The sequence below is a fragment of the Salvelinus alpinus genome, chromosome 11 (genome assembly GCF_045679555.1).
Source record: "Salvelinus alpinus chromosome 11, SLU_Salpinus.1, whole genome shotgun sequence".
Classification (NCBI taxonomy): domain Eukaryota; kingdom Metazoa; phylum Chordata; class Actinopteri; order Salmoniformes; family Salmonidae; genus Salvelinus; species Salvelinus alpinus.
The window spans coordinates 64,580,208-64,606,897 of record NC_092096.1 but is presented as its reverse complement, the minus strand read 5'-3'; the positions used below and the strand labels follow the sequence as shown (position 1 = coordinate 64,606,897).

The 26,690-nt window shown below is 47.0% G+C and overlaps 1 protein-coding gene across 4 annotated transcripts in view; it reads left to right on the top strand.

Moving 5' to 3' along the window:
• The window catches only part of LOC139534666 (actin filament-associated protein 1-like), a 138,687-nt gene extending 116,991 nt beyond the window's left edge, over positions 1 to 21,696 (top strand). For 2 of the 4 annotated variants that reach the window (XM_071333982.1, XM_071333980.1), the window contains exons 8-18: positions 1,856 to 1,937; positions 7,750 to 7,902; positions 8,164 to 8,375; positions 8,585 to 8,730; positions 9,487 to 9,601; positions 10,349 to 10,615; positions 13,172 to 13,283; positions 17,036 to 17,200; positions 18,771 to 18,961; positions 19,517 to 19,684; positions 20,357 to 21,696. In XM_071333982.1, the coding sequence (XP_071190083.1) occupies positions 1,856 to 1,937; positions 7,750 to 7,902; positions 8,164 to 8,375; positions 8,585 to 8,730; positions 9,487 to 9,601; positions 10,349 to 10,615; positions 13,172 to 13,283; positions 17,036 to 17,200; positions 18,771 to 18,961; positions 19,517 to 19,684; positions 20,357 to 20,383 (1,638 nt within the window). In that variant the 3' untranslated portion in view covers positions 20,384 to 21,696. The remainder of the gene's footprint in view (positions 1 to 1,855; positions 1,938 to 7,749; positions 7,903 to 8,163; positions 8,376 to 8,584; positions 8,731 to 9,486; positions 9,602 to 10,348; positions 10,616 to 13,171; positions 13,284 to 17,035; positions 17,201 to 18,770; positions 18,962 to 19,516; positions 19,685 to 20,356) is intronic. The other 2 variants (XM_071333981.1, XM_071333983.1) reach the window with 2 other exon arrangements.
• Positions 21,697 to 26,690: the final 4,994 nt, after the last annotated feature.

Sequence of the window (26,690 nt, the reverse complement as noted above, 5' to 3'; positions counted from 1 at the left end):
TACCAGGGCAGCACAATAGGATACCAGGGCAGCACAATAAGATACCAGGGCAGCACCAGAGGATACCAGGGCAGCACAATAGGATACCAGGGCAGCACATTGCAGTAAAAGCTGTAATTGTTGTGCCAGATAGCAGTTAATTACAGCTGTGGCACAGTGTGTACAGGGAGGTGAGGGGATGGGGTGTGTACAGGGAGGTGAGGGGATAGGGTGTGTACAGGGAGGTGAGGGGATAGGGTGTGTACAGGGAGGTGAGGGGATGGGGTGTGTACAGGGAGGTGAGGGGATAGGGTGTGTACAGGGAGGTGAGGGGATAGGGTGTGTACAGGGAGGTGAGGGGATGGGGTGTGTACAGGGAGGTGAGGGGATAGGGTGTGTACAGGGAGGTGAGGGGATGGGGTGTGTACAGGGAGGTGAGGGGATAGGGTGTGTACAGGGAGGTGAGGGGATAGGGTGTGTACAGGGAGGTGAGGGGATAGGGTGTGTACAGGGAGGTGAGGGGATAGGGTGTGTACAGGGAGGTGAGGGGATAGGGTGTGTACAGGGAGGTGAGGGGATAGGGTGTGTACAGGGAGGTGAGGGGATAGGGTGTGTACAGGGAGGTGAGGGGATAGGGTGTGTACAGGGAGGTGAGGGGATAGGGTGTGTACAGGGAGGTGAGGGGATAGGGTGTGTACAGGGAGGTGAGGGGATAGGGTGTGTACAGGGAGGTGAGGGGATAGGGTGTGTACAGGGAGGTGAGGGGATAGGGTGTGTACAGGGAGGTGAGGGGATAGGGTGTGTACAGGGAGGTGAGGGGATAGGGTGTGTACAGGGAGGTGAGGGGATAGGGTGTGTACAGGGAGGTGAGGGGATAGGGTGTGTACAGGGAGGTGAGGGGATAGGGTGTGTTATTGGATTTCACAAGTCTGGAGAAAACAGGTCAACTTACTGGATATGTTGGAGCCTTAGTGTGTGTGTGTGTGTGTGTGTGTGTGTGTGTGTGTGTGTGTGTGTGTGTGTGTGTGTGTGTGTGTGTGTGTGTGTGTGTGTGTGTGTGTGTGTGTGTGTGTGTGTGTGTGTACAGTGGTGGAAAATGAGGCAGCGCAGGAGGGTTTTTATGACAAACCGCTCCCTAGCTGGCACAGTACATAGAAGCCTAGTCTAATTATTCATACATAACATGTTGCAGATGCTCTCCTAGATTCTCTGTGTGTACAGTGTTTGTGTTTGTCTATGGTTGTGTGTGTTTATCTATGGTTGTGTGTGTTTATCTATGGTTGTGTGTGTTTATCTATGGTTGTGTGTGTTTATCTATGGTTGTGTGTGTTTATCTATGGTTGTGTGTGCTTGTCTATGGTTGTGTGTGTTTGTCTATGGTTGTGTGTGTTTATCTATGGTTGTGTGTGTTTATCTATGGTTGTGTGTGCTTGTCTATGGTTGTGTGTGTTTATGTATGGTTGTGCGTGTTTATCTATGGTTGTGTGTGTTTATCTATGGTTGTGTGTGTTTATCTATGGTTGTGTGTGTTTATCTATGGTTGTGTGTGTTTATCTATGGTTGTGTGTGTTTATCTATGGTTGTGTGTGTTTATCTATGGTTGTGTGTGTTTATCTATGGTTGTGTGTGTGTGTCTATGGTTGTGTGTGTTTATCTGTGGTTGTGTGTGTTTATCTGTGGTTGTGTGTATTTGTCTATGGTTGTGTGTGTTTGTCTATGGTTGTGTGTGTTTATCTGTGGTTGTGTGTATTTGTCTATGGTTGTGTGTGTTTGTCTATGGTTGTGTGTGTTTGTCTGTGGTTGTGTGTGTTTGTCTGTCCTGCTGACAGTTCTAATGCTCTGAAATCTTAACTGTGTACTATCTTTTCCGTTCCAGAAGGTGTTGTGTGATAGGCCGAGCTCAGACGGAGAGCCGCCCAATGAGAACGGACACACCGTCACCGACTGTAAGGACCAAGGTGAAACCAGGGAGGGGTCTGGAACACTGAGAACTCTGGCTGTCTGTCTCTCTCTCTCTCTGTCTCTCTCTCTGTCTCTGTGTGTGTGTGTGTGTGTGTGTGTGTGTGTGTGTGTGTGTGTGTGTGTGTGTGTGTGTGTGTGTGTGTGTGTGTGTGTGTGTGTGTGTGTGTGTGTGTGTGTGTGTGTGTGTGTGTGTGTGTGGTTACCCAACAGCAGTAAATTCCTGGCCTGTAGGGGATTGCTAACTCAGCTCTGATGAATAGACGTGTGTGTGTCTAATAGTTTGCATATAACAGCTGGGGGAAACCATGATTGTTGTTGAAATATGTGCACAACCTTTTTCTCCAAATGAGCTCAATTGGGGGATCTCTGACTGATGTTTTTTGACAGTTTGCTGTAATTCGATCCGCTTAAGTTCAGGCGTTCATTGCATTCCCTCTAATTAGTTTATGATATCCCCCTCTGGAGGACTGGAGGGGTAATGCAGTTTGACAACCACTTTTGTTCCCCTACTGTCATTCTCCAACTATTTTATGCCCAATTCCAAAGGGACCCCTAGCCTCTACCCCATAAACCCTTCATGTAGAACTAGGAGGATTGGGTAATATGATACAGCTCCACTTTGCCCTCTGATAGACCAGGTTGAATATCTGCCATATTGTTCACACTGCTACAATCCTCTCAGTCCATATTGTTCACACAGCTACAATCCTCTCAGTCCATATTGTTCACACAGCTACAATCCTCTCAGTCCATATTGTTCACACTGCTCCAATCCTCTCAGTCCATATTGTTCACACAGCTACAATCCTCTCAGTCCATATTGTTCACACTGCTACAATCCTCTCAGTCCATATTGTTCACACTGCTACAATCCTCTCAGTCCATATTGTTCACACAGCTACAATCCTCTCAGTCCATATTGTTCACACTGCTACAATCCTCTCAGTCCATATTGTTCACACAGCTACAATCCTCTCAGTCCATATTGTTCACACTGCTCCAATCCTCTCAGTCCATATTGTTCACACTGCTACAATCCTCTCAGTCCATATTGTTCACACTGCTACAATCCTCTCAGTCCATATTGTTCACACTGCTACAATCCTCTCAGTCCATATTGTTCACACTGCTCCAATCCTCTCAGTCCATATTGTTCACACTGCTACAATCCTCTCAGTCCATATTGTTCACACTGCTACAATCCTCTCAGTCCATATTGTTCACACTGCTCCAATCCTCTCAGTCCATATTGTTCACACTGCTACAATCCTCTCAGTCCATATTGTTCACACTGCTACAATCCTCTCAGTCCATACTGTTCACACAGCTACAATCCTCTCAGTCCATATTGTTCACACTGCTACAATCCTCTCAGTCCATATTGTTCACACAGCTACAATCCTCTCAGTCCATATTGTTCACACTGCTACAATCCTCTCAGTCCATATTGTTCACACTGCTCCAATCCTCTCAGTCCATATTGTTCACTCTGCTACAATCCTCTCAGTCCATATTGTTTACACAGCTACAATCCTCTCAGTCCATATTGTTCACACTGCTACAATCCTCTCAGTCCATATTGTTCACACTGCTCCAATCCTCTCAGTCCATATTGTTCACACTGCTACAATCCTCTCAGTCCATATTGTTCACACTGCTACAATCCTCTCAGTCCATATTGTTCACACTGCTACAATCCTCTCAGTCCATATTGTTCACACTGCTACAATCCTCTCAGTCCATATTGTTCACACTGCTACAATCCTCTCAGTCCATATTGTTCACACTGCTCCAATCCTCTCAGTCCATATTGTTCACACAGCTACAATCCTCTCAGTCCATATTGTTCACACTGCTACAATCCTCTCTGTCCATATTGTTCACACTGCTCCAATCCTCTCAGTCCATATTGTTCACACTGCTCCAATCCTCTCAGTCCATATTGTTCACACTGTTACAATCCTCTCAGTCCATATTGTTCACACAGCTACAATCCTCTCAGTCCATATTGTTCACACTGCTACAATCCTCTCAGTCCATATTGTTCACACTGCTACAATCCTCTCAGTCCATATTGTTCACACAGCTACAATCCTCTCAGTCCATATTGTTCACACTGCTACAATCCTCTCAGTCCATATTGTTCACACTGCTACAATCCTCTCAGTCCATATTGTTCACACTGCTACAATCCTCTCAGTCCATATTGTTCACACAGCTACAATCCTCTCAGTCCATATTGTTCACACTGCTACAATCCTCTCAGTCCATATTGTTCACACAGCTACAATCCTCTCAGTCCATATTGTTCACACTGCTACAATCCTCTCAGTCCATATTGTTCACACTGCTACAATCCTCTCAGTCCATATTGTTCACACAGCTACAATCCTCTCAGTCCATATTGTTCACACTGCTACAATCCTCTCAGTCCATATTTTTCACACTGCTACAATCCTCTCAGTCCATATTGTTCACACAGCTACAATCCTCTCAGTCCATATTGTTCACACTGCTACAATCCTCTCAGTCCATATTTTTCACACTGCTACAATCCTCTCAGTCCATATTGTTCACACTGCTACAATCCTCTCAGTCCATATTGTTCACACTGCTACAATCCTCTCAGTCCATATTGTTCACACTGCTACAATCCTCTCAGTCCATATTTTATGTCACCAGTGGCTGGTGACATCACCCCATATCTCTAGTACTGCATCTCCAGGCTAAATGACGACCACACACCCGCCCTTCTCACACCATTTCACCCCAGCTCTTTCTGAGGGGAAAAACCAGTCTCCAAAGCTTATTTTTCAGCTTAATCATCCACATTCCTTCCATGGCTGGTAACTAACGGCCTTGATTCAGTGGAATCAACTTAGCCTGATCAGAGAGTTTTCCCCCAGTCTTTCTCCGAAAAAAAGAGGAACAAATTATAATAATCATCCCTTTAAAAAGTGAAGCTCTTTCACATCTGTGTGTCTGGTTTCCTACCTTAGCCCCGGGGTCTGCTGTGTGTGTGTGTGTGTATGTGTGTGTGGCTAGAGAAACAATAGCCGTGTTTGGGAACAAATGGCCACATATGTAATGAAGTTGTCGCCATGGCAGATATCATCTCTATCATGGTAACTGGATCTGAGTACTGATTGATGCAGGGCTGCGAAGAGGTGTGTGTGTGTGTGTGTGTGTGTGTGTGTGTGTGTGTGTGTGTGTGTGTGTGTGTGTGTGTGTGTGTGTGTGTGTGTGTGTGTGTGTGTGTGTGTGTGTGTGTGTGTGTGTGTGTGTGTGTGTGTGTGTGTGTGTCAGCGTGCAGAAGCACTCCAGACTCAGAGCATAAGATGTCTCACTATGATGACATCATTCGTGGGGAATTTTGAACCACTGCTTCTGTCCTGTCTCTCTCCTTCCTGTCTCTCTCCTATGTCTCTCTCCTCTGTCTCTCTCCTCTGTCTCTCTCATGTGTGTCTCTCCTCTGTGTCTTTCCTCTGTGTCTTTCTCCTGTGTCTTTCTCCTGTGTCTTTCTCCTGTTTCTCTCTCATGTGTCTCTCTCCTATGTCTCTCTCCTCTGTCTCTCTCTCCTGTGTCTCTCATGTGTCTCTCTCCTCTGTCTCTCTCCTTCTTGTCTCTCTCCTTCTTGTCTCTCTTCTTGTCTCTCTCCTGTGTCTCTCTCCTGTGTCTCTCCTTCTTGTCTCTCTTCTTCTTGTCTCTCTCCTCTGTTTCTCTCTCCTTCTTGTTTCTCTCCTCTGTCTCTCTCCTTCTTGTCTCTCTCCTTCTTGTCTCTCTTCTCTCGCTCTCCTGTGTCTCTCTCCTGTGTCTCTCTCCTGTGTCTCTCTCCTCTGTCTCTCTCCTGTGTCTGTCTCTCTCCTCTGTCTCTCTCCTGTGTCTGTCTCTCTCCTCTGTCTCTCTCCTCTGTCTCTCTCCTGTGTCTGTCTCTCTCCTCTGTCTCTCTCCTGTGTCTGTCTCTCTCCTGTGTCTGTCTCTCTCCTGTGTCTGTCTCTCCTGTGTCTGTCTCTCCTGTGTCTGTCTCTCCTGTGTCTGTCTCTCTCCTCTGACTCTCTCCTCTGACTCTCTCCTCTGTCTCTCTCCTCTGTCTCTCTCCTCTGTCTCTCTCTCTCTCCTCTGTCTCTCTCCTCTGTCTCTCTCCTCTGTCTCTCTCCTCTGTCTCTCTCCTGTGTCTCTCTCCTGTGTCTCTCTCCTCTGTCTCTCTCCTGTGTCTCTCTCCTGTGTCTCTCTCCTTCTTGTCTCTCTTCTCTCGCTCTCCTCTGTCTCTCTCCTCTGTCTCTCTCCTCTGTGTCTCTCCTCTGTGTCTGTCTCTCCTGTGTCTGTCTCTCATGTGTCTCTCTCCTGTGTCTCTCCCCTGTGTCTCTCTCCTGTCTCTCTCCTCTGTCTCTCTCCTGTGTTTCTCTCTCCTCCGTTTCTCTCTCCTCCGTTTCTCTCTCCTCTGTTTCTCTCTCCTGTGTCTCTCTCCTGTGTCTGTATCCTGTGTCTGTCTCTCCTGTGTCTGTCTCTCCTGTGTCTCTCTCCTGTCTCTCTCCTCTGTCTCTCTCCTCTGTCTCTCTCCTCTGTCTCTCTCATGTGTCTCTCTCCTGTGTCTCTCTCCTGTGTCTCTCTCCTGTGTCTCTCTCCTGTGTCTCTCTCCTCTGTGTCTCTCTCCTCTGTGTCTCTCTCCTCTGTGTCTCTCTCCTCTGTTTCTCTCTCCTCTGTTTCTCTCTCCGCTGTGTCTCTCTCCTGTGTCTCTCTCCTGTGTCTCTCTCCTGTGTCTCTCTCCTCTGTTTCTCTCTCCTCTGTTTCTCTCTCCTCTGTGTCTCTCTCCTGTGTCTCTCTCCTCTGTTTCTCTCTCCTCTGTGTCTCTCTCCTCTGTGTCTCTCTCCTGTTTCTCTCTTCTGTTTCTCTTTCTCTTCTCTGTTTCTCTCTCATGTGTCTCTCTCCTGTGTCTCTCTCCTCTGTTTCTCTCTCCTGTGTCTCTCTCCTGTGTCTCTTTCCTGTGTCTCTCTCCTGTGTCTCTCTCCTCTGTTTCTCTCTCCTGTGTCTCTCTCCTGTGTCTCTTTCCTGTGTCTCTCTCCTCTGTGTCTCTCTCCTGTGTCTCTCTCCTGTGTCTCTTTCCACTGTCTCTTTCCACTGTCTCTCTCCTCTCTAATCCAAACAACAGGGACCAGCAGATTGTATCTTCAGACACACAGAGACACTTTTTCTCTCCCCCTCTCTCTCTCCCCCTCTCACTCTATACCTTTCTCTCTCTCTCTCTCTCTCTCTCTCTCTCTCCAACTCTCTCTCCCCTCCTCTCTCTCTCTCTCTCCCCCCTCACTCTATACCTTCCTCTCTCTCTCTCTCTCTCTCTCTCTCTCTCTCTCTCTCTCTCTCTCTCTCTCTCTCTCTCTCTCTCTCTCTCTCTCTCCCCCTCTCACTCTATACCTTCCTCTCCCACTCTCTCTCCCCTCCTCTCTCTCTCTCTCCCCCCTCACTCTATACCTTCCTCTTTCTCTCTCTCTCTCTCTCTCTCTCTCCCCTCCTCTCTCTCTCTCTCTCTCTCTCTCCCTCTCTCTCTCCCTCCCCCTCTCACTCTATACCTTCCTCTCTCTCTCTCCCTCCCCCTCTCACTCTATACCTTCCTCTCTCTCTCTCCCCTCCTCTCTCTCTCTCTCTCTCTCTCTCTCTCTCTCTCTCTCTCTCTCTCTCTCTCTCTCTCTCTCTCTCTCTCTCTCTCTCTCTCTCTCTCTCTCTCTCTCCCTCTCACTCTATACCTTCCTCTTCCTCTCTCCCACTCTCTCTCTGTCTCCCTCGCCAACTCTCTCTCTCTCTCTCCCTCAGGTAAAGGGAAGAAGGACTCTCAGAAGAGTCAGAAGGGAGGTACGCTGGGTAAAGGGGCGGGGAAGAAGATCACTAAGATCATTGGCTTAGGCAAGAAGAAGCCATCCACTGACGAACAGACATCTTCAGCCGAGGAGGACATACCCACCTGTGGTAAGACACCTGTTAGGGGTCAGAGGTCACATCTGGGGTGTAGAGGACAACTTATATCAAGGGTGGATTGGTCGTATAGGTGCTCTGTTCAAATGTCTTCCAATACACTGTTGTTGTTTCTATGCAGAATGTCTGGGGATATGTCTTGACTTACAACAACCACAACTGCAGCTGTTGACCCATTTCCTGGTCTGCCGTTTCACCACTGGTCACTTTACCCCACCCCTTTATCCTAACTGGTCCGTCTTGTCTGATTGACAGGCTACCTGAACGTGCTGTCCAATAACCGCTGGCGTGAGCGTTGGTGTCGTCTGAAGGACAACCAGCTGCTGCTTCATAAGGACCGTACTGACCTGAAGACCCACACAGCCAGCCTGCCCCTCAGAGGCTGCGAGGTCAGCCCTGGACTGGACTCCAAACACCCCTTCGCCTTCCGCCTGCTCCGCAACGGACAGGAGGTGGCCGTACTGGAGGTAGGTTGGTGGTCAATGAAGTTGGTCTTAGATTCAGATCTAGGCCACGTCAAATCATCAGATCTGACCTTAAATCAGCACCCGAGGGGCAACTTTGTCCCACACCATCAAATGCACTAACAACTAGTGAGTAGCTTTGTGGTCATGTGATAGTTTGACTTGGATATAAAATAGTGCTGGATCTCTCTAAACCCTCCTGTTCTCTCCAGGCGTCCTCCTCAGAGGTGATGGGTCGTTGGCTGGGGATGCTGCTAGCTGAAACAGGCTCTATCACAGACCCTGCTGCCTTACATTACGATTACATAGATGTAGAGACTACCGCAAACGTTATCCAGCTGGCCAAGCAGTCCTTCTGGTGAGACACACACACACACACACACACACACACACACACACACACACACACACACACACACACACACACACACACACACACACACACACACACACACACACACAGACAGAGGTCATTTTGTCTTCTAGATGGGGTGTGAGCGTGCAGTTCTGGGCTGATGAGATGTAGTCATTGTTTGTGTTTGTCTCTAAGTTGTTATTCGTATGTTGATATCTGGTGTAAAAAAGGAAAAAGGAAATATCTATATTTTATTAAAGATGGGATGTTATGGTGGATCTGGTGGCTGTGTGTGCATGTGTTTTGAAATCCTGAAAAGGGCAAGCGTTGTATGACAGATGGGGTGGGTGCATGGTGGTATGTGTCCACTATGTTGAAAAACCCCTCGGCCCCTGTTCAGTTAGGAATGCACGTCTCTGGATCAGTGTTTTCCCTCAGAGGATGTGAGTCACTCTCTTACTAGCATTGTTTTCACCAGAGCACTGTGTGCAGTCCACTCCTGCCCACACAAAAAAACACAACACACTTAGCAAAGGGCTGGTTAAAGAGTTTCAATATCAACTGGAGTACTAAATGATTGGACTGTTATTTGTATGATGGGGACACTATGAGACAACAGCTATAAGGGTCCTTAAAGGCAAAATCTCTCCTTATTCCCAATATGGCTCTACATTTCTATAAATGACTACGATTATGAGGAGAAGGTGTCATTTGTCCTTGTGTTGTCACGTGTATAGTAACTCACAGTGTCCTCCTCAGCTTCACTAGTAAACGTGCTGTATCTCCCAACCCTTATCTGGACAACCCTGCCAACAGCTACGCATGTCCCTCTGGAATGGCACTGCACTATGATGATGTGCCAATCAATGGAACGGTAAGCACACACGCACGCACGCACACACACACACACACACACACACACACACACACACACACACACACACACACACACACACACACACACACACACACACACACACACACTGCATTGTGATGGCTTGCATCAGGGACATCTTCCTGTTTCTCATCCTCTCTCGCTCCCTCTTTCCCATGCTCATCCCTCTGATTAAATGATTGTGCAACTGTCAAGTACGTTCCCCTGCTCTAACTCACTGGTCTGTAACAACAACATCAACCCTTTGGCGTCCTCTCTTCTTTTTCTCCTCTCCTCCCCCTTCTTTTATCGTCTCCTTTGCTGGCTCCTTTTTTCACTCTGTTTCACATTTTCATCTCCCCTTCTCTCTTATCATTTTCTTTCTCTTTATATTTCCTTTTCTCTCCTCCCCTCTTCTCTCCTCTCCTCTCTCCTTCTCTCCTCTCCTCGCCCCTTCTCTCCCCTTCTCTCCTCTCCCCTTCTCTCCTCGCCCCTTCTCTCCTCTCCTCCTCTCCTCTCTCCTCTCCTCCTCTCTCGCCCCTTCTCTCCTCTCCTCCTCTCCTCTCTCCTCTCCTCGCCCCTTCTCTCCTCTCCTCCTCTCCTCTCTCCTCTCCTCCTCTCCTCGCCCCTTCTCTCCTCTCCTCCTCTCCTCTCTCCTCTCCTCCTCTCCTCGCCCCTTCTCTCCTCTTCTCTCCTCTCCCGTTCTCTCCTCTCCTCTCCTCTTTGCATACCTTCCTCTATCGTAAGGACCCAGAGGCGCTATACTCCAGCCCTGCCACCGGAGGGCGACGTCTGAGAGAGGAGGTGTTGTATGAGAACACTGACCCTGACCTGTATGAGAACATGCCTTCGCCCAAGCTGGCCGCCCGCTACTCCCCCAAGCCCAGTCGCCTGGCATCATCCTCCTCCTCCTCTTCCTCCAGCCACTACAAAACCCCTGGCCCTGTCAAATCCAAACTCTTCTCCTCTTCCTCCTCTTCATCGGCTAACACTAACACTAAAGCCGTTACTCAGGTGACTAACACACTGCTTTCCTAACATGTATGCTACCCTAACACTGAACTCTTCTCTTTCAAAGGGATAGTTCACCTCAAAGTGTATCAAACATTTTCATACCTAAAAGATGTTGGGACCCTTGTGACATTTCTTGTATAGACCCAAATGTCATTGACACCCTCGAATTACTTTATGATTTTGGCGTGAACTCTCCCTTTAACTAAATATGAATTAAAACAATAGAGAGCAATTATTTGCTAAGGGAGAGGTGAGAGGGATACTATATGTAGAGATGAGGGGATTGGAGAGGGATACTGTATGTAGAGAGGAGGGGATTGGAGAGGGATACTGTATGTAGAGAGGAGGGGATTGGAGAGGGATACAGTATGTAGAGAGGAGGGGATTGGAGAGGGATACTGTATGTCTAGATGGGGATTGGAGAGGGATACTGTATGTAGAGAGGAGGGGATTGGAGAGGGATACTGTATGTAGAGAGGAGGGGATTGGAGAGGGATACTGTATGTAGAGAGGAGGGGATTGGAGAGGGATACTGTATGTAGAGAGGAGGGGATTGGAGAGGGATACTGTATGTCTAGAGGGGAGGGGATTGGAGAGGGATACTTAATGTCTAGATGGGGATTGGAGAGGGATACTGTATGTACAGAGGAGGGGATTGGAGAGGGATACTGTATGTAGAGAGGAGGGGATTGGAGAGGGATACTGTATGTCTAGAGGGGAGGGGATTGGAGAGGGATACTGTATGTAGAGAGGAGGGGATTGGAGAGGGATACTGTATGTAGAGATGAGGGGATTGGAGAGGGATACTGTATGTAGAGAGGAGGGGATTGGAGAGGGATACTGTATGTAGAGAGGAGGGGATTGGAGAGGGATACTGTATGTCTAGATGGGGATTGGAGAGGGATACTGTATGTACAGAGGAGGGGATTGGAGAGGGATACTGTATGTAGAGAGGAGGAGATTGGAGAGGGATACTGTATGTAGACATGAGGAGATTAGAGAGGGATACTGTATGTAGAGAGGAGGGGATTGGAGAGGGATACTGTATGTCTAGAGGGGAGGAGATTGGAGAGGGATACTGTATGTAGAGAGGAGGGGATTGGAGAGGGATACTGTATGTAGAGAGGGGATTGGAGAGGGATACTGTATGTAGAGATGAGAGGATTGGAGAGGGATACTGTATGTAGAGAGGAGGGGATTGGAGAGGGATACTGTATGTAGAGATGAGGGGATTGGAGAGGGATACTGTATGTAGAGATGAGGGGATTGGAGAGGGATACTGTATGTAGAGAGGGGATTGGAGAGGGATACTGTATGTAGAGAGGGGATTGGAGAGGGATACTGTATGTAGAGAGGATTGGAGAGGGATACTGTATGTAGAGAGGAGGGGATTGGAGAGGGATACTGTATGTATAGAGGAGGGGATTGGAGAGGGATACTGTATGTAGAGAGGAGGGGATTGGAGAGGGATGCTGTATGTAGAGAGGAGGGGATTGGAGAGGGATACTGTATGTAGAGAGGAGGGGATTGGAGAGGGATACTGTATGTAGAGATGAGAGGATTGGAGAGGGATACTGTATATAGAGAGGAGGGGATTGGAGAGGGATTAAATTATGCAATTTCAGTCTCAATTCTTGTTACATGTGTTATTCCTGCAGAGACATGCTTTGATTTAATATAATGGTGTTGATACTGGCCACCCAGAATCTAGGTTTCCAGACATTATCCTCAAAATCCCTGCTGGCTTAGTTCTACTGTAGTGTGTCTCTTAGTAATGTGATTAAAAACATGGTCATGCAGAGGAATGGTGTTACAAGCATATTGAGCCTCTCGTAAAATAGCGTTTCCAGTATTGAGTGTATAGGAGTTAGGGTCTGAGACATTGACCATGCACTCTTTAGCAAACCTTAGCTAGAGGCCTGATATTAAACTGAGAGAAGTAGGGGGGATCAAATAGCTGCAGTGTGTTAGGCTACGTATCTGTCAGAGCACCTGAGACCACCCAGCTTTTAGAGGGTTCTCCTCCTGGGATGTCTGTCTGCCTGTCTGTCTGTCTGTCTGTCTGTCTGTCTGTCTGTCTGTCTGTCTGTCTGTCTGTCTGTCTGTCTGTCTGTCTGTCTGTCTGTCTGTCTGTCTGTCTGTCTGTCTGTCTGTCTGTCTGTGTCTGTCTGTCTGTCTGTCTGTCTGTCTGTCTGTGTCCTCAGATGAACCTTTCCTTGTCATCAGACACGCACGCACACACACACACACAAACACACACTGCAGGGGTAATACAGTACAGTAGGACTGGTTTAGCCCAATGCTGGGATTACTGTGTTATGTTTAACTTAAAATGTGTTTGTACAGCTGTGCACAGATAAGTTCTCATGATCATATCCACCTGGGGAGTTTGGTGGACAATGGGTTTTTATTGAAGTGGTTTTTGTAGCCATTTTAACTGTCTGTTCACTTCATGGTTTTCATTATATGTGCAAATTCTACCCAGCAGTTTTAAGACTGTGCATTTCAACCAGGTTATGAGTAGATGTTCTCTCTTCCTCCTTCTCAACCAATCAGCTGAAGGGAAAAAAGGTCCCAGTGACCAATGGGACAGCGTCTAAACAGAAGGTGGACAAGAACCAGGCCAAGAAGACCAATGGAACAGCATCTGTGAAACGCAACAACTCCAGTAAGTGTGTGTGTGTGTGTGTGCGTGTGCGTGTGCGTGTGTGTGTGTGTGTGCGTGGTTAAGAGCTATATAGGTAGAAAGTGTGAGAAGGCAACAGAGAGGCACAGAGATAGAGACACATTCCCTCAAGTACATTACAGTCTGCAAATCATGACACCCAGTACTGGCATGTTAATTCATCTAGTGCTAGCCTGTCACTTCCAGTCATCGTTATACCAGCCACTGGCTGTGATATACAGCAGTAGCCTGGTCTTAGTAGACACTAAGTCTGGCTCCCCACTCCTGAGTCAAACACACCACTGAGTGCTTTCTAGGAAAACTGGAGCACCACAACACTCCGGAACATGCCGGAATTCCCAACTGACAGTTGGTGAAGCAGCAGGAGTAGATATATTTTGGGTGGGGCTAATACAGTTTCTTAGAAACCAACCCGTCGTAAAAACCCAACTTCGTGGATGACTGTCACTACATATCCAGACCAAACTAACATTCATTCAAATAGCTGCATGAACTGGCACATATGTGGCCAGAGGACAGAGTGGTCACTGGTGAGGCTCATCTGTGTGATGGAGGGCTGTGTGTATTCAGTCATGCTTGATCTACGATCGTTTTGAACCCGCTTTCTCAGACATTTTGGATTCAGTGTCTGTTACACAATCCCTGTTTAATCTCAAGCTAAAATAGGCTCATATCGGTGTATCGATGGTTGAAGATGTCAGGTGGTGGTTTGAATGAGTATACAGTCCTTCGTAAAGGCTAATGCGCTAGTGAGCAGGTATTTCTAGGCTGAGGTTTGGGTTATTATTTTCCAGCAGGGCTGGACCCTACCCTCTTCTGGGTGATTAACAGGTATTTCTAGGCTGAGATTTGGGTTATTATTTTCCAGCAGGGCTGGACCCTACCCTCTCCTGGGTGATTAACAGGTATTTCTAGGCTGAGGTTTGGGTTATTATTTTCCAGCAGGGCTGGACCCTACCCTCTTCTGGGTGATTAACAGGTATTTCTAGGCTGAGGTTTGGGTTATTATTTTCCAGCAGGGCTGGACCCTACCCTCTTCTGGGTGATTAACAGGTATTTCTAGGCTGAGGTTTGGGTTATTATTTTCCAGCAGGGCTGGACCCTACCCTCTTCTGGGTGATTAACAGGTATTTCTAGGCTGAGGTTTGGGTTATTATTTTCCAGCAGGGCTGGACCCTACCCTCTTCTGGGTGATTAACAGGTATTTCTAGGCTGAGGTTTGGGTTCACTGGGTTTCTGGTCAGTTTATGAACTCTGATGAGCATTGGTTGGTTCTTTCTCCTCTCCCTCCTCTTGTTCTCTCCTCTCATCCCCTGTTCTCTCCTCCCATTCCTCTCATCCCCTGTTCTCCCTCCCATTCCTCTCATCCCCTGTTCTCCCTCCCATTCCTCTCATCCCCTGTTCTCCCTCCCATTCCTCTCATCCCCTGTTCTCTCCTCTCATCCCCTGTTCTCCCTCCCATTCCTCTCATCCCCTGTTCTCTCCTCTCATCCCCTGTTCTCTCCTCCCATTCCTCTCATCCCCTGTTCTCCCTCCCATTCCTCTCATCCCCTGTTCTCCCTCCCATTCCTCTCATCCCCTGTTCTCTCCTCTCATCCCCTGTTCTCTCCTCCCATTCCTCTCATCCCCTGTTCTCTCCTCTCATTCCTCTCATCCCCTGTTCTCTCCTCCCATTCCTCTCATCCCCTTTTCTCTCCTCCCATTCCTCTCATCCCCTCTCTCTCCTCTCATCCCCTGTTCTCTCCTCTCATCCCCTGTTCTCTCCTCTCATCCCCTGTTCTCTCCTCTCATCTTATTTCCTTCCATTCCTCACCTCCTCTCTGATTCTATTCTCCCCCTAATCCCACCTTCCCCCTAATCCCTCTTTTTCCCAAATCCCTCCTTCCCCCTCCCCCTAATCCCACCTCCCCCCTAATCCCTTTTTTTCCCCAAATCCCTCCTTCCCCCTCCCCTAATCCCTCCTTCCACCCAATCCCTCTTTTTCCCAAATCCCTCCTTCCCCATCCCCCTAATCCCACTTTCCCCCTAATCCCTTTTTTTCCCAAATCCCTCCTTCCCACTCCCCCTAATCCCACTTTCCCCCTAATCCCTCTTTTTCCCAAATCCCTCCTTCCCCCTCCCCCTAATCCCTCCTTCCACCTAATCCCTTTTTTTCCCCAAATCCCTCTTTCCCCCTCCCCCTAATCCCACCTTCCCCCTAATCCCTCTTTTTCCCAAATCCCTCCTTCCCCCTCCCCCTAATCCCTCCTTCCACCTAATCCCTCTTTTTCCCAAATCCCTCCCTCCCCCTAATCCCTCCTTCCACCCAATCCCTCTTTTTCCCAAATCCCTCCTTCCAACAAATCCCTAATCCCTCCTTCTCTCCTTCCCTTCCATTACCCATTTCCCCACACTGTTTGGGTTTAATGGTGTGAAGGTACACTATATATACAGAAGTATGTGGACAGCCCTTCAAATGAGTGGATTCAGCTATTTCAGCCACACCCGTTGCTGACAGGTGTATAGAATTGAGCACAGAGCCATACAATCTCCATAGACAAACATTGGAAGTAGAATGGCCTTACTGAAGAGCTCAGTGACTTTCAACGTGGCACCGTCATAGGCTACCACCTTTCCAACAAGTCAGTTTGGCAAATTACTTCCCTGCTAGAGCTGCCCCCGGTCAAGTGCTGTTATTGTGAAGTGGAATCGTCTAGGAGCAACAACGGCTCAGCCGTGAAGTGGTAGGCCACATAAGCTCACAGAACGGGACCGCTGAGTGCTGAAGCGCGTAGAGCGTATAAACCATCTCTCCTCGGTTACAACGCTCACTACCAAGTTCCAAACTGCCTCTGGAAGCAAGTCAGCACAATAACTGTTCGCCGGGAGCTCCATGAAATGGGTTTCCATGACCGAGTAGCCGCACACAATCCTAAGATCACCATGCGCAATGCCAAGCGTCGGCTGGAGTGGTGTAAATCTCACAGCCATTGGACTCTGGAGCAGTGGAAACACATTCTCTGGAGTGATGAATCACGCTTCACCATCTGGCAGTCCGACGGATGAATTTGGGTTTGGTGGATGCCAGGAGAGCGCAACCTGCCCCAATGCATAGTGCCAACTGTAAAGTTTGGTGGATGAGGAATAATGGTCTGGGGCTGTTTTTCATGGTTCGGGCCTCTTAGTTCCAGTGAAGGGAAATCTTAATGCTACAGCATAAAATGACATTCTAGACGAGCAACAACAGCTCAGCCGTGAAGTGGTAGGCCACACAAGCTCAAGGAACGGGACTGCCTAGTGCATTTCTGTGCTTCCAACTTTGTGGCAACAGTTTGGGGAAGGCCCTTTCCTGTTTCAGCTTGACAATGCCCCCTATGCACAAAGCGAGGTCCATACAGAAATGGTTTGTCAAGATCGGTGTGGACGAACTTGACTGACTTGCACAGAGCCCTGACCTCAACCTCATCGGACACCTTTGGGATGAATTGGAACGCCGACTGCGAGCCAGTCCTAATCGCTCAACATCAGTGCCCAACCTCACTAATGCTCTTGTGGTTGAATGGAAGCAAGTCCCCGCAGCAATGTTCCAACATCTAGTGGAAAGCCTTCCCAGAAGAGTGGAGGCTGTTTTAGCAACAAAGGGGGGACCAACTCCATATTAATACCCATGACTTTAGAATGAGATGTTTGACGAGCAGGTGCCCACATACTTTTGTTCATGTAGTGTGTATATAAAACTCCTCTCTGTCCTGTAGGTGCAGAGCAGTATAAGTACGGTAAGAACCGTGTGGAGGCGGACGCCAAGATGCTGCAGGCTAAAGAGGAGGAGCTAATAAAGAGAAAGCAGGATATCAGGAACCGTCTGACCCAGCTGAAGAAGGACAGGAGAGACCTGCGCACCGCCATGGAGGCCAGCACCGGTACCACACACACACACACACACACACACACACACACACACACACACACACACACACACACACTGCTTCTACCAAGGTAGAGAGAAGAGGGAGTGAAAGTAGTGTAAGATGGAGAGATGATGGGAGGGTTAGGAGTGAGTGGTGCTTGGTGGAGTTATGGATGGGAGGGTTAGGAGTAAGTGGTGTTTGGTGGAGTTATGGATGGGAGGGTTAGGAGTGAGTGGTGTTTGGTGGAGTTATGGATGGGAGGGTTAGGAGTGAGTGGTGTTTGGTGGAGTTATGGATGGGAGGGTTAGGAGTGAGTGGTGTTTGGTGGAGTTATGGATGGGAGGGTTAGGAGTGAGTGGTGTTTGGTGGAGTTATGGATGGGAGGGTTAGGAGTGAGTGGTGTTTGGTGGAGTTATGGATGGAGGGTTACGAGTGAGTGGTGTTTGGTGGAGTTATGGATGGGAGGGTTAGGAGTGAGTGGTGTTTGGTGGAGTTATGGATGGGAGGGTTAGGAGTGAGTGGTGTTTGGTGGAGTTATGGATGGAGGGTTAGGAGTGAGTGGTGTTTGGTGGAGTTATGGATGGGAGGGTTAGGAGTGAGTGGTGTTTGGTGGAGTTATGGATGGGAGGGTTAGGAGTGAGTGGTGTTTGGTGGAGTTATGGATGGAGGGTTAGGAGTGAGTGGTGTTTGGTGGAGTTATGGATGGGAGGGTTAGGAGTGAGTGGTGTTTGGTGGAGTTATGGATGGGAGGGTTAGGAGTGAGTGGTGTTTGGTGGAGTTATGGATGGAGGGTTAGGAGTGAGTGGTGTTTGGTGGAGTTATGGATGGGAGGGTTAGGAGTGAGTGGTGTTTGGTGGAGTTATGGATGGGAGGGTTAGGAGTGAGTGGTGTTTGGTGGAGTTATGGATGGGAGGGTTAGGAGTGAGTGGTGTTTGGTGGAGTTATGGATGGGAGGGTTAGGAGTGAGTGGTGTTTGGTGGAGTTATGGATGGGAGGGTTAGGAGTGAGTGGTGTTTGGTGGAGTTATGGATGGGAAGGTTAGGAGTGAGTGGTGTTTGGTGGAGTTATGGATGGGAGGGTTAGGAGTGAGTGGTGTTTGGTGGAGTTATGGATGGAGGGTTAGGAGTGAGTGGTGTTTGGTGGAGTTATGAATGGGAGGGTTAGGAGTGAGTGGTGTTTGGTGGAGTTATGGATAGAGGGTTAGGAGTGAGTGGTGTTTGGAGTTATGGATGGGAGGGTTAGGAGTGAGGGGTGTTTGGTGGAGTTATGGATGGAGGGTTAGGAGTGAGTGGTGTTTGGTGGAGTTATGGATGGGAGGGTTAGGAGTGAGTGGTGTTTGGTGGAGTTATGGATGGGAGGGTTAGGAGTGAGTGGTGTTTGGAGGAGTTATGGATGGGAGGGTTAGGAGTAGGATTGAGGGGTGCAGGATGGAGGGTTTGGAGGGGGAGAGATGGGAGTCAGATGTTCTTATCCTGACTGACTTCTCAATAAACTACAAATAAAGGTAGGACAGATACTGAGAGTGTATGGTAGTGCTGTGACCCATTCTAAAACCTTCTTCTACCTTTCCTCCTTCACGCAGCTAAGCGTTCCGCTGGGTCCCTGGCGGAGCGGCTGAAAAAGGTGGAGGACGAGTGCAAGCTGAAGGAGGACGAGCGGGTGAGCCTGGAGCTGGAGATGACAGAGGTCAAGGAGAGTCTGAAGAAGGCCCTGAACGGAGGAGTCACTCTGGGACTCACCATCGAGCCCAAGTCTGGCACCTCCAGCCCACAGGTCAGACCTTGGTCACGTTTATTTTATGAATCCCTTTTTACATCAGCAGTTGTCACAAAGGGCCTTACAGATACCCAGCCTAAAACACCAAAGAGCAAGCAATGCGGAGGCAGAAGCACAGTGGCTAGGAAAAACTCCCTAGAAGGCAGATACCTAGGAAGAAACCTAGAGAGGAACCATGAAGTCCTGTTCTGGCTGTCTCTACCATGTCCGTGACCCGTGGCTGAGTCTCAGTACTGTACAATGGCTTCCTTCTCTTGAAAAGTGAACAGACAAAAGCATTTTTTTCCTATGTAAATTAGCCTAGAAAAAAACGATCTCAATTGAAATGACTAAAACTAAATCAAACCTGTGCAGAAAAGATAATTAACCTACCTTTATGGTCTCTACACTGTGTCCAGCCTGATAACAGTCATCTATAGTCTCTTCTCTGTCCAGCTTGATATCAGTAATTTATAGTCTCTTCACTGTGTCAATACACCCAACATACTCATGACAAACAGGCTGTTGCAAATGTTTCTGCTGACTCTGAATGGTGTGTATGTGTGTGTCCAGTCCCCAGTGTTGCTGAGGAGTACCGTAGAGAACTCTCCCATCTCCAGCTGTGACACCAGTGACACAGAGAGCTGTTCTACCCTGCCCGTCAACAGTGCCTCCCTCCTCCGCAGAACGACCAATCAGAAACCCTCGGCCGTCCGCGGACATGTCCTCAAGAAGGCCAAGGTGGGACAGAGTTACGGAGAACACACACCAGTGGAGGCTGGTGGGAGGAGCTATAGGAGGAGGGGCTCATTGTAATTTCTGGAACGGATTAGAATGAATGGAACGGTATCAAACACATCAATCATGGAAACCACATTTGACTCCATTCCATTCCAGCCCTTACAATGAGCCAATTCTCCTATAGCTCCTCCCACCAGGCTCTTCTGACACACACACACATACACACTCAAAACACCCTCTGCACTCATTCACCTGTATTACCACACATCTCTGACACACACACACACACACACACACACACACACACACACACACACACACACACACACACACACACACACACACACACACACACACACACACACACACACACACACTCAAAACACCCTCTGCACTCATTCACCTGTATTACCACACATCTCTGACACACACACACACACACACACACACACACACACACACACACACACACACACACACACACACACACACACACACACACACACACACACACACACACACACACACACACACACACACACACACACACATCCATTGCCACACATCCCATCCCAGTCTAATGACTGTACTGAATTTGCGTGTAACTGTCGTATTTGTGTGTATTTGCATGTATATCCACACTCAGCTCACTCAATGTTCCCTTTGTTGCAGGAATGGGAGATGAAGACGGGCACATGAGCAACAACTCTCTTCACAACAGTCCTATCTTATTCGCTTTTTATTTTATTTTAATGCGTGTATATATTAATTTAAATCAGTTGGTATGGGGATGAAGGTTGAAGAGGAGTACACTACAAGCATAGCCAAACAGAGAGACGATCAAGACAATGCTGATTTTTGTCTACTTTATTTCCTGGACATAAAGAACTAGCAGTCTTTTTCTAGCTTACTATTGTGTAATACCATGTCATGTTTCAACTACTCTGTCGTGTCCTTTTTGCCCAATCTTGTGTTTTTTTTGTTCGTCTTCTTTTTGCAGACATCCGCTTTCATACAGTCTCTTGTTGCCTGTTTCTCCGTCACATAAAACAATCAGGTTTCTAAACCTCTTGGGGTTCCAAAATCAAGTGCATATTTATTTGTAAATGTTTCTTAGGTAAATACTAGCATCCTTGTGATTATTTATGTTGATGATATTTAATGCTTGTTGTATTGTATAGCTCCCTCTCTTTAGAACAGGAACTGCACTGTGCCACTAATGTCCACCTCATCTGGATCCAGCCGTTAGTATCACTGTTAGGCAATCCAGGTGATTTTCAAATCATCAAACCAGCAATACACCTACAGTACTCCTAGTCCTTAGTGGTTGATGCCTGGGAGTGGGCCTTTGGAATGCGCCACTCAGTAAAGTGCAGGTCAAACTAAGGCGTGGTGGTGTTCTGGTGAGTTTGGCCACTGGCGTTGGAAAAGTCCTCAACCTCAAGTAATGTAGCCTCTCGTATTTACACTTCTACATCCAGGAGCCTCGGGCCAGCTCTTTTAATCATGCCACTGGTGCACTGTAACCCCGTGGTCTGGTCTCACTCTGTGTGTGTGTGCGTTAGTTTATGTGTGTGTGTGTTAGTTTGTGTGTGTGTGTGTGTTAGTTTATGTGTGTGTGTGTGTGTGTGTTAGTTTATGTGTGTGTGTGTTAGTTTGTGTGTGTGTGTGTTAGTTTATGTGTGTGTGTGTGTGTTAGTTTATGTGTGTGTGTGTGTGTTAGTTTGTGTGTGTGTGTGTTAGTTTGTGTGTGTGTGTGTTGAAATGTCTTGAGGCACATTCCAACCCCATCATTAATACACTGTTAGAAATAGAAGCCCTTGCAGTATGGTCAGAAATACCGTGTGTTCTCCACTTCAACCAGAGGCTGTAACCTGGTTGTGGATTCTTGAACTTCCAGTTGCTACTCTAGCAACACGTTTCAGCTCATGCACATCACACACAGACAGACAGACAGACAGACAGACAGACAGACAGACAGACAGACAGACAGACAGACAGACAGACAGACACTTTTATGTAATTTATTTCTAATGGTGTTTTTGGTAATGATTTTACCACATCTACAGTACATTGCAAAATATTCCCATATCCACACTGCAAAATATTCCCATATCCACACTGCTCAGTGTAATCTAACCACGGTGCTTTGTAGGGGTGAGACGTAGCATGTTGATGTACTACTGCAAGCAAGCTAAGTTTTTACTATTTTCACTCAAAGGCACGTTTACCTTTAAAACGTCTGGTTTATGGTGCATTTATTGGCCTAGTTGGAATATGAGGCTGTGCGTAACAAAAATGGCCGCCAACAGCTGTTTTCAAGTTATCAGTGTACATGTTTGTATCCCTCTTTGCTTCTCTATTCATTCAGATTGAGGTTGGGATTCAATCCCATCGCGGGTTAAATGCATTGTGGTGTTTTAAAGGCAATTGAGTCGACATATGCAGCGTTTATCGTGAATGGGATCTTCGCGAACGTGGGAACATTGCCTTAAAAAGCCTCAATGCCTATAACCTGCGATCGGATTGGATCCCGGCCAAAGTCCCACTAGGCTGCGAGTTAGAGCTAGCTCTTCACCACAAGATGAGGGAGAGATGAGGAGAAAGGTTAACAGGGAGAGGAGAAAGAGTTACGCGTCTAGTCCATTTTGGACCCCTTTCTTCGCTGTTTAAACAACTTCAAATCTGAAATGGGCCTCAGAGAGAGATGATGTCACTCAGAAAATGTGAACCCATTGTACCTGTACATAGCTTTTTGGGAGGGGACAGGATGGGAGGAGTAGGTGACAGGATGGGAGGAGGAGGAGGGGGGGCGTATTGGGTAAAGGGAGTAGGGGAGAAACAACAAAAGAGTGGAGGGGGGAGAAAGGCAGGAGAGTGGGGAGGGGGTTGGGTGTATTGGGTAAAGGGAGTAGGGGAGAGGGGGTTGGGTGTATTGGGTAAAGGGAGTAGGGGAGAGGGGGTTGGGTGTATTGGGTAAAGGGAGTAGGGGAGAGGGGGTTGGGTGTATTGGGTAAAGGGAGTAGGGGAGAGGGGGTTGGGTGTATTGGGTAAAGGGAGTAGGGGGGAGGAAGGGGGAGAAAGGCAGGAGAGTGGGGAGGGGGTTGGGTGTATTGGGTAAAGGGAGTAGGGGAGAAACATTGTTTGTTTTGCACCTTAGACTTTTCTACTCCATTGTACTTCTATTGACAGTCGCCAACTCGGTGACGAACGGCTGTATATAAAAAGTAATAAACCTCTTTACAAATGTTCCCTTTCTCAGGCCTTGTGTTTATTGAAAATTGGTTAACTGTGTATTCGGACTAAATGAAACTCAAAACCCCATGAAAATTTTATTAATCTGTATGTTCTCAAAAAACAAAGCATTGAAAGAAATGACCCACATACTCCAAAGTATTGGGACAGTGCCATTTATTGTTGTTTTGGCTCTGTACTCCAGCACTTTGGATTTGAAGTGATACAATGACTGATGTTAAAGTACAGACTCAGCTTTAATTTGAGGGTATTTTCATCCATATTGGGGGAACCGTTTAGAAATGACAGCACTTGTACATAGTCCCCTCATTTTATGTGACCAAAAGTATTGGGACAAATTCACTTATGTGTATTAAAGTAGTAAAAAAATATAGTATTTGGTCTCATATTCCTAGCACACAATGATTACATCAAGCTTGTGACTCTACAAACTGCTTTGGTTGTGTTTCAGACTATTTTGAATGGTAGATAATGTATTGTGTCACTTTTATTGTAAATAAGAATATATGATTTTTAAACACTTCTACATTAATGTGGATGCTACCACATTAATCTAGCATTTTTGGGGGTATGATATTTATGCCTTTAACTTTCTCACTCATTATTCACGATTCATTCAGGATTATAGGTAATCATGATAGCGTCCACATTAATGTGCTAGGAATATGGGACCAAATACTAAACTTTTGACAACTTTAATACACAAGTGAATTTGGAGTACAGCGACAAAACAACCCAAAAAATGTCACTGTCCCAATACTTGTGTAGCTCACGTTATATAAGAAAACAGTCAATCAAAATGTGCTACCTGCTAGCTGATGAAACAACAACATGCTAACTGCTAGCTGATGAAACAACAACATGCTAACTGCTAGCTGATGAAACAACAACATGCTAACTGCTAGCTGATGAAACAACAATGTGCTAGCTGATGAAACAACAACATGCTAACTGCTAGCTGATGAAACAACAACATGCTAACTGCTAGCTGATGAAACAACAACGTGCTAACTGCTAGCTGATGAAACAACAACATGCTAACTGCTAGCTGATGAAACAACAACATGCTAACTGCTAGCTGATGAAACAACAACATGCTAGTCCCATCAATGCAGGAAGAAACCCAACAACTTGTTTTAGATCTGCTGGGGATTGTCTCATTTGATCGGATTCATCTGGATGGGTCTGAAGCGATGGAGGATGACAACCACGTTATCAATTACGCATCAGCTGTCAGAGCAGCTTACCGATCATTGCACCTGCACAAATTTGTGCAGAGCGGGCAACGGCCTTTTATCAATTGAATTTGTTCGACTCCTGCATCCTCTCTGGCCTCCTTTTGAAAAAGGTCAAAGGTAATTGAGGAGAAGGAAAGTGGATGAAAATGTGCTTGTTTGAAATGACTCTCCTCCAATCGTGCGTCATCAGTTTAGAGGGTGGAATCCTAAAAGAAATGTATAAAGTGATAAAAACACATTTAGCTAGTTGTGCAAGATGTTATAAATAAACAGGTAAGTAGCATGTCGTTTTTAAATGAACAAAAGCTGATTCAAAGTTGATGTGGCAGATTTCAAAACTCTTCTGCAAACCAACTCCGGTAGGATACACTTGTGCTTCCTTGCTAAAACTAGGCAATCAAGGAGGGGAGGACAGTCTTCTGTTTGCCTACTAACGAATTGACACACTCCTCGACCACTTATTGGTTTCCGGGCCACGTAGGAGAGAGGTCAGAGTACAGCCATTTCCCAAATGAGAAAAGGTTCATGCCGCTGGGGTTAAATCCCTGCCTTGTAGCCAAGAGGTCGTAGGTTAGCTCCTCATCTCTTGTTCTTTAAGTTTCTTCAATTGTCGATGTCATAGACAGGTGTTTCAACAGTGAAGGAGTTGGTGGCTTTGGGGTTTGATACCTGCCTTGCTATCAAGCAGTTGTCGGTTTAAGCCTCATGTCTTGTGTTTTAGTGTACATTTCTGCAACTATCAATGTCAAACAAACAAAGAGAAGTGCATTTTGTGTTGAAGGAGTCTGCGGCGCTGGCGTAAGGATCTCACCCCGTAAGGGTTGTGGGATTGAACCAAGGAAGACGTGAAGGGATGGTTGGCTGGCGGGTGCAGGCAGAAGGGCATGATAAGTAGGGGTGGGTAAATCCTGGCGTCCCCCCCCCCCGTGCAATTTCTGAACAGGGGTTATGGGGCAAAATTAGATGCTTAGTTTTTAATTAAACATGCCTATATTAAACTAAGTGCCTAATATTCCCCATAACCACTGCTGTTCACAGGCAGGTGTACCCCCAAACATTAACCCCACCCGTTATCACCTTCCCACAACTCTGTGAATAAGAGGTGAGATCCTTACACCTGTGCCACCACATCCTTCACACGTTCAACACATCTATTAATATACAGGTCATTCAGAAAGTATTCAGACTCCTTAATTTTTTCACACTTTGTTACGTTACAGCCTTACTCTAAAATGTATTAAATTGTTTTTTTTCCGCTCAGCAATCTTCACACAATACCTCACATTTACATAAGTATTCAGACCCTTTACTCAGTACTTTGTTGAAGCACCTTTGGCAGCGATTACAACCTCAAGTCTTCTTGGGTATGACGCTACATGCTTGGCACACCTGTATTTGAGGAGTTTCTCCCATTCTTCTCTGCAGATCTTCTCAAGCTCTGTCAGGTGGTATGGGGAGCGTCACTGCACAGCTATTTTCAGGTCTCTCCTGAGATGTTTGATCGGGTTCAAGTCCGGGCCACTCAAGGACATTCAGAGACTTGTCCTGAAGCCACTCCTGTGTTGTCTTGGCTGTGCTTAGGATCGTTTTCCTGTTGGAAGGTGAACCTGCGCCCCAATCTGAGGTCCTGAGCGCTCTGGAGCAGGTTTTCATCAAAGATCTATCTGTTCTTTGCTCCATTCATCTTTCCCTCGATCCTGACTAGATTACCAGTCCATACTGCTGAAAAACATCCCCAAAACATCCCCATACTTCACTGTATGGTGGTGCCAGGTTTCCTCCAGACGTGATGCTTGGCATTCAGGCCAAAGAGTTCAATCTTGGTTTCATCAGACCACATAATCTTGTTTCTCATGGTATGAGAGTTTTAGGTGCCTTTTGGCAAACTCCAAGCAGGCTGTCATGTGCCTTTTACAGAGGAGTGGCTTCTGTCTGGCCACTCTACCATAAAGGCCTGATTGGTGGAGTGCTGCAGAGATGGTTGTCCTTCTGGAAGGTTCTCCCATCTCCACACAGGAACACTGGAACTCTGTCAGAGTGACCATCGGGTTGTTGGTTACCTCCCTGACCAAGGCCAGCTCTAGGAAGATTCTCTGTGGTTCCAAACTTCTTCCATTTAAGAATGATGGAGGCCACTGTGTTCTTGGGGACCTTCAATGCTGCAGACAATTTTTGGTACCCTTCCCCAGATCTGTGCCTCGACACAATCCTGTCTCGGAGCTCTACGGACAATTCCTTTGACCTTTTTTTCGCTCTGACATGCACTGTCAACTGTGGGACCTTATATAGACAGGTGTGTGCTTTCCAAATCATGTCCAATCAATTGAATGTACCACAGGTGGACTCCAATAAAGTTGTAGAAACATCTCAAGGATAATCAATGGAAACAGGATGCACCTGAGCTCAATTTCGAGTCTCATAGCAAAGGCTCTGAATATTTATGTAAATTTGGTATTTCTGCTTTGTTTTTTTGCAAAAATGTATAAATACCTGTTTTCTTTGTCGTTATGTGG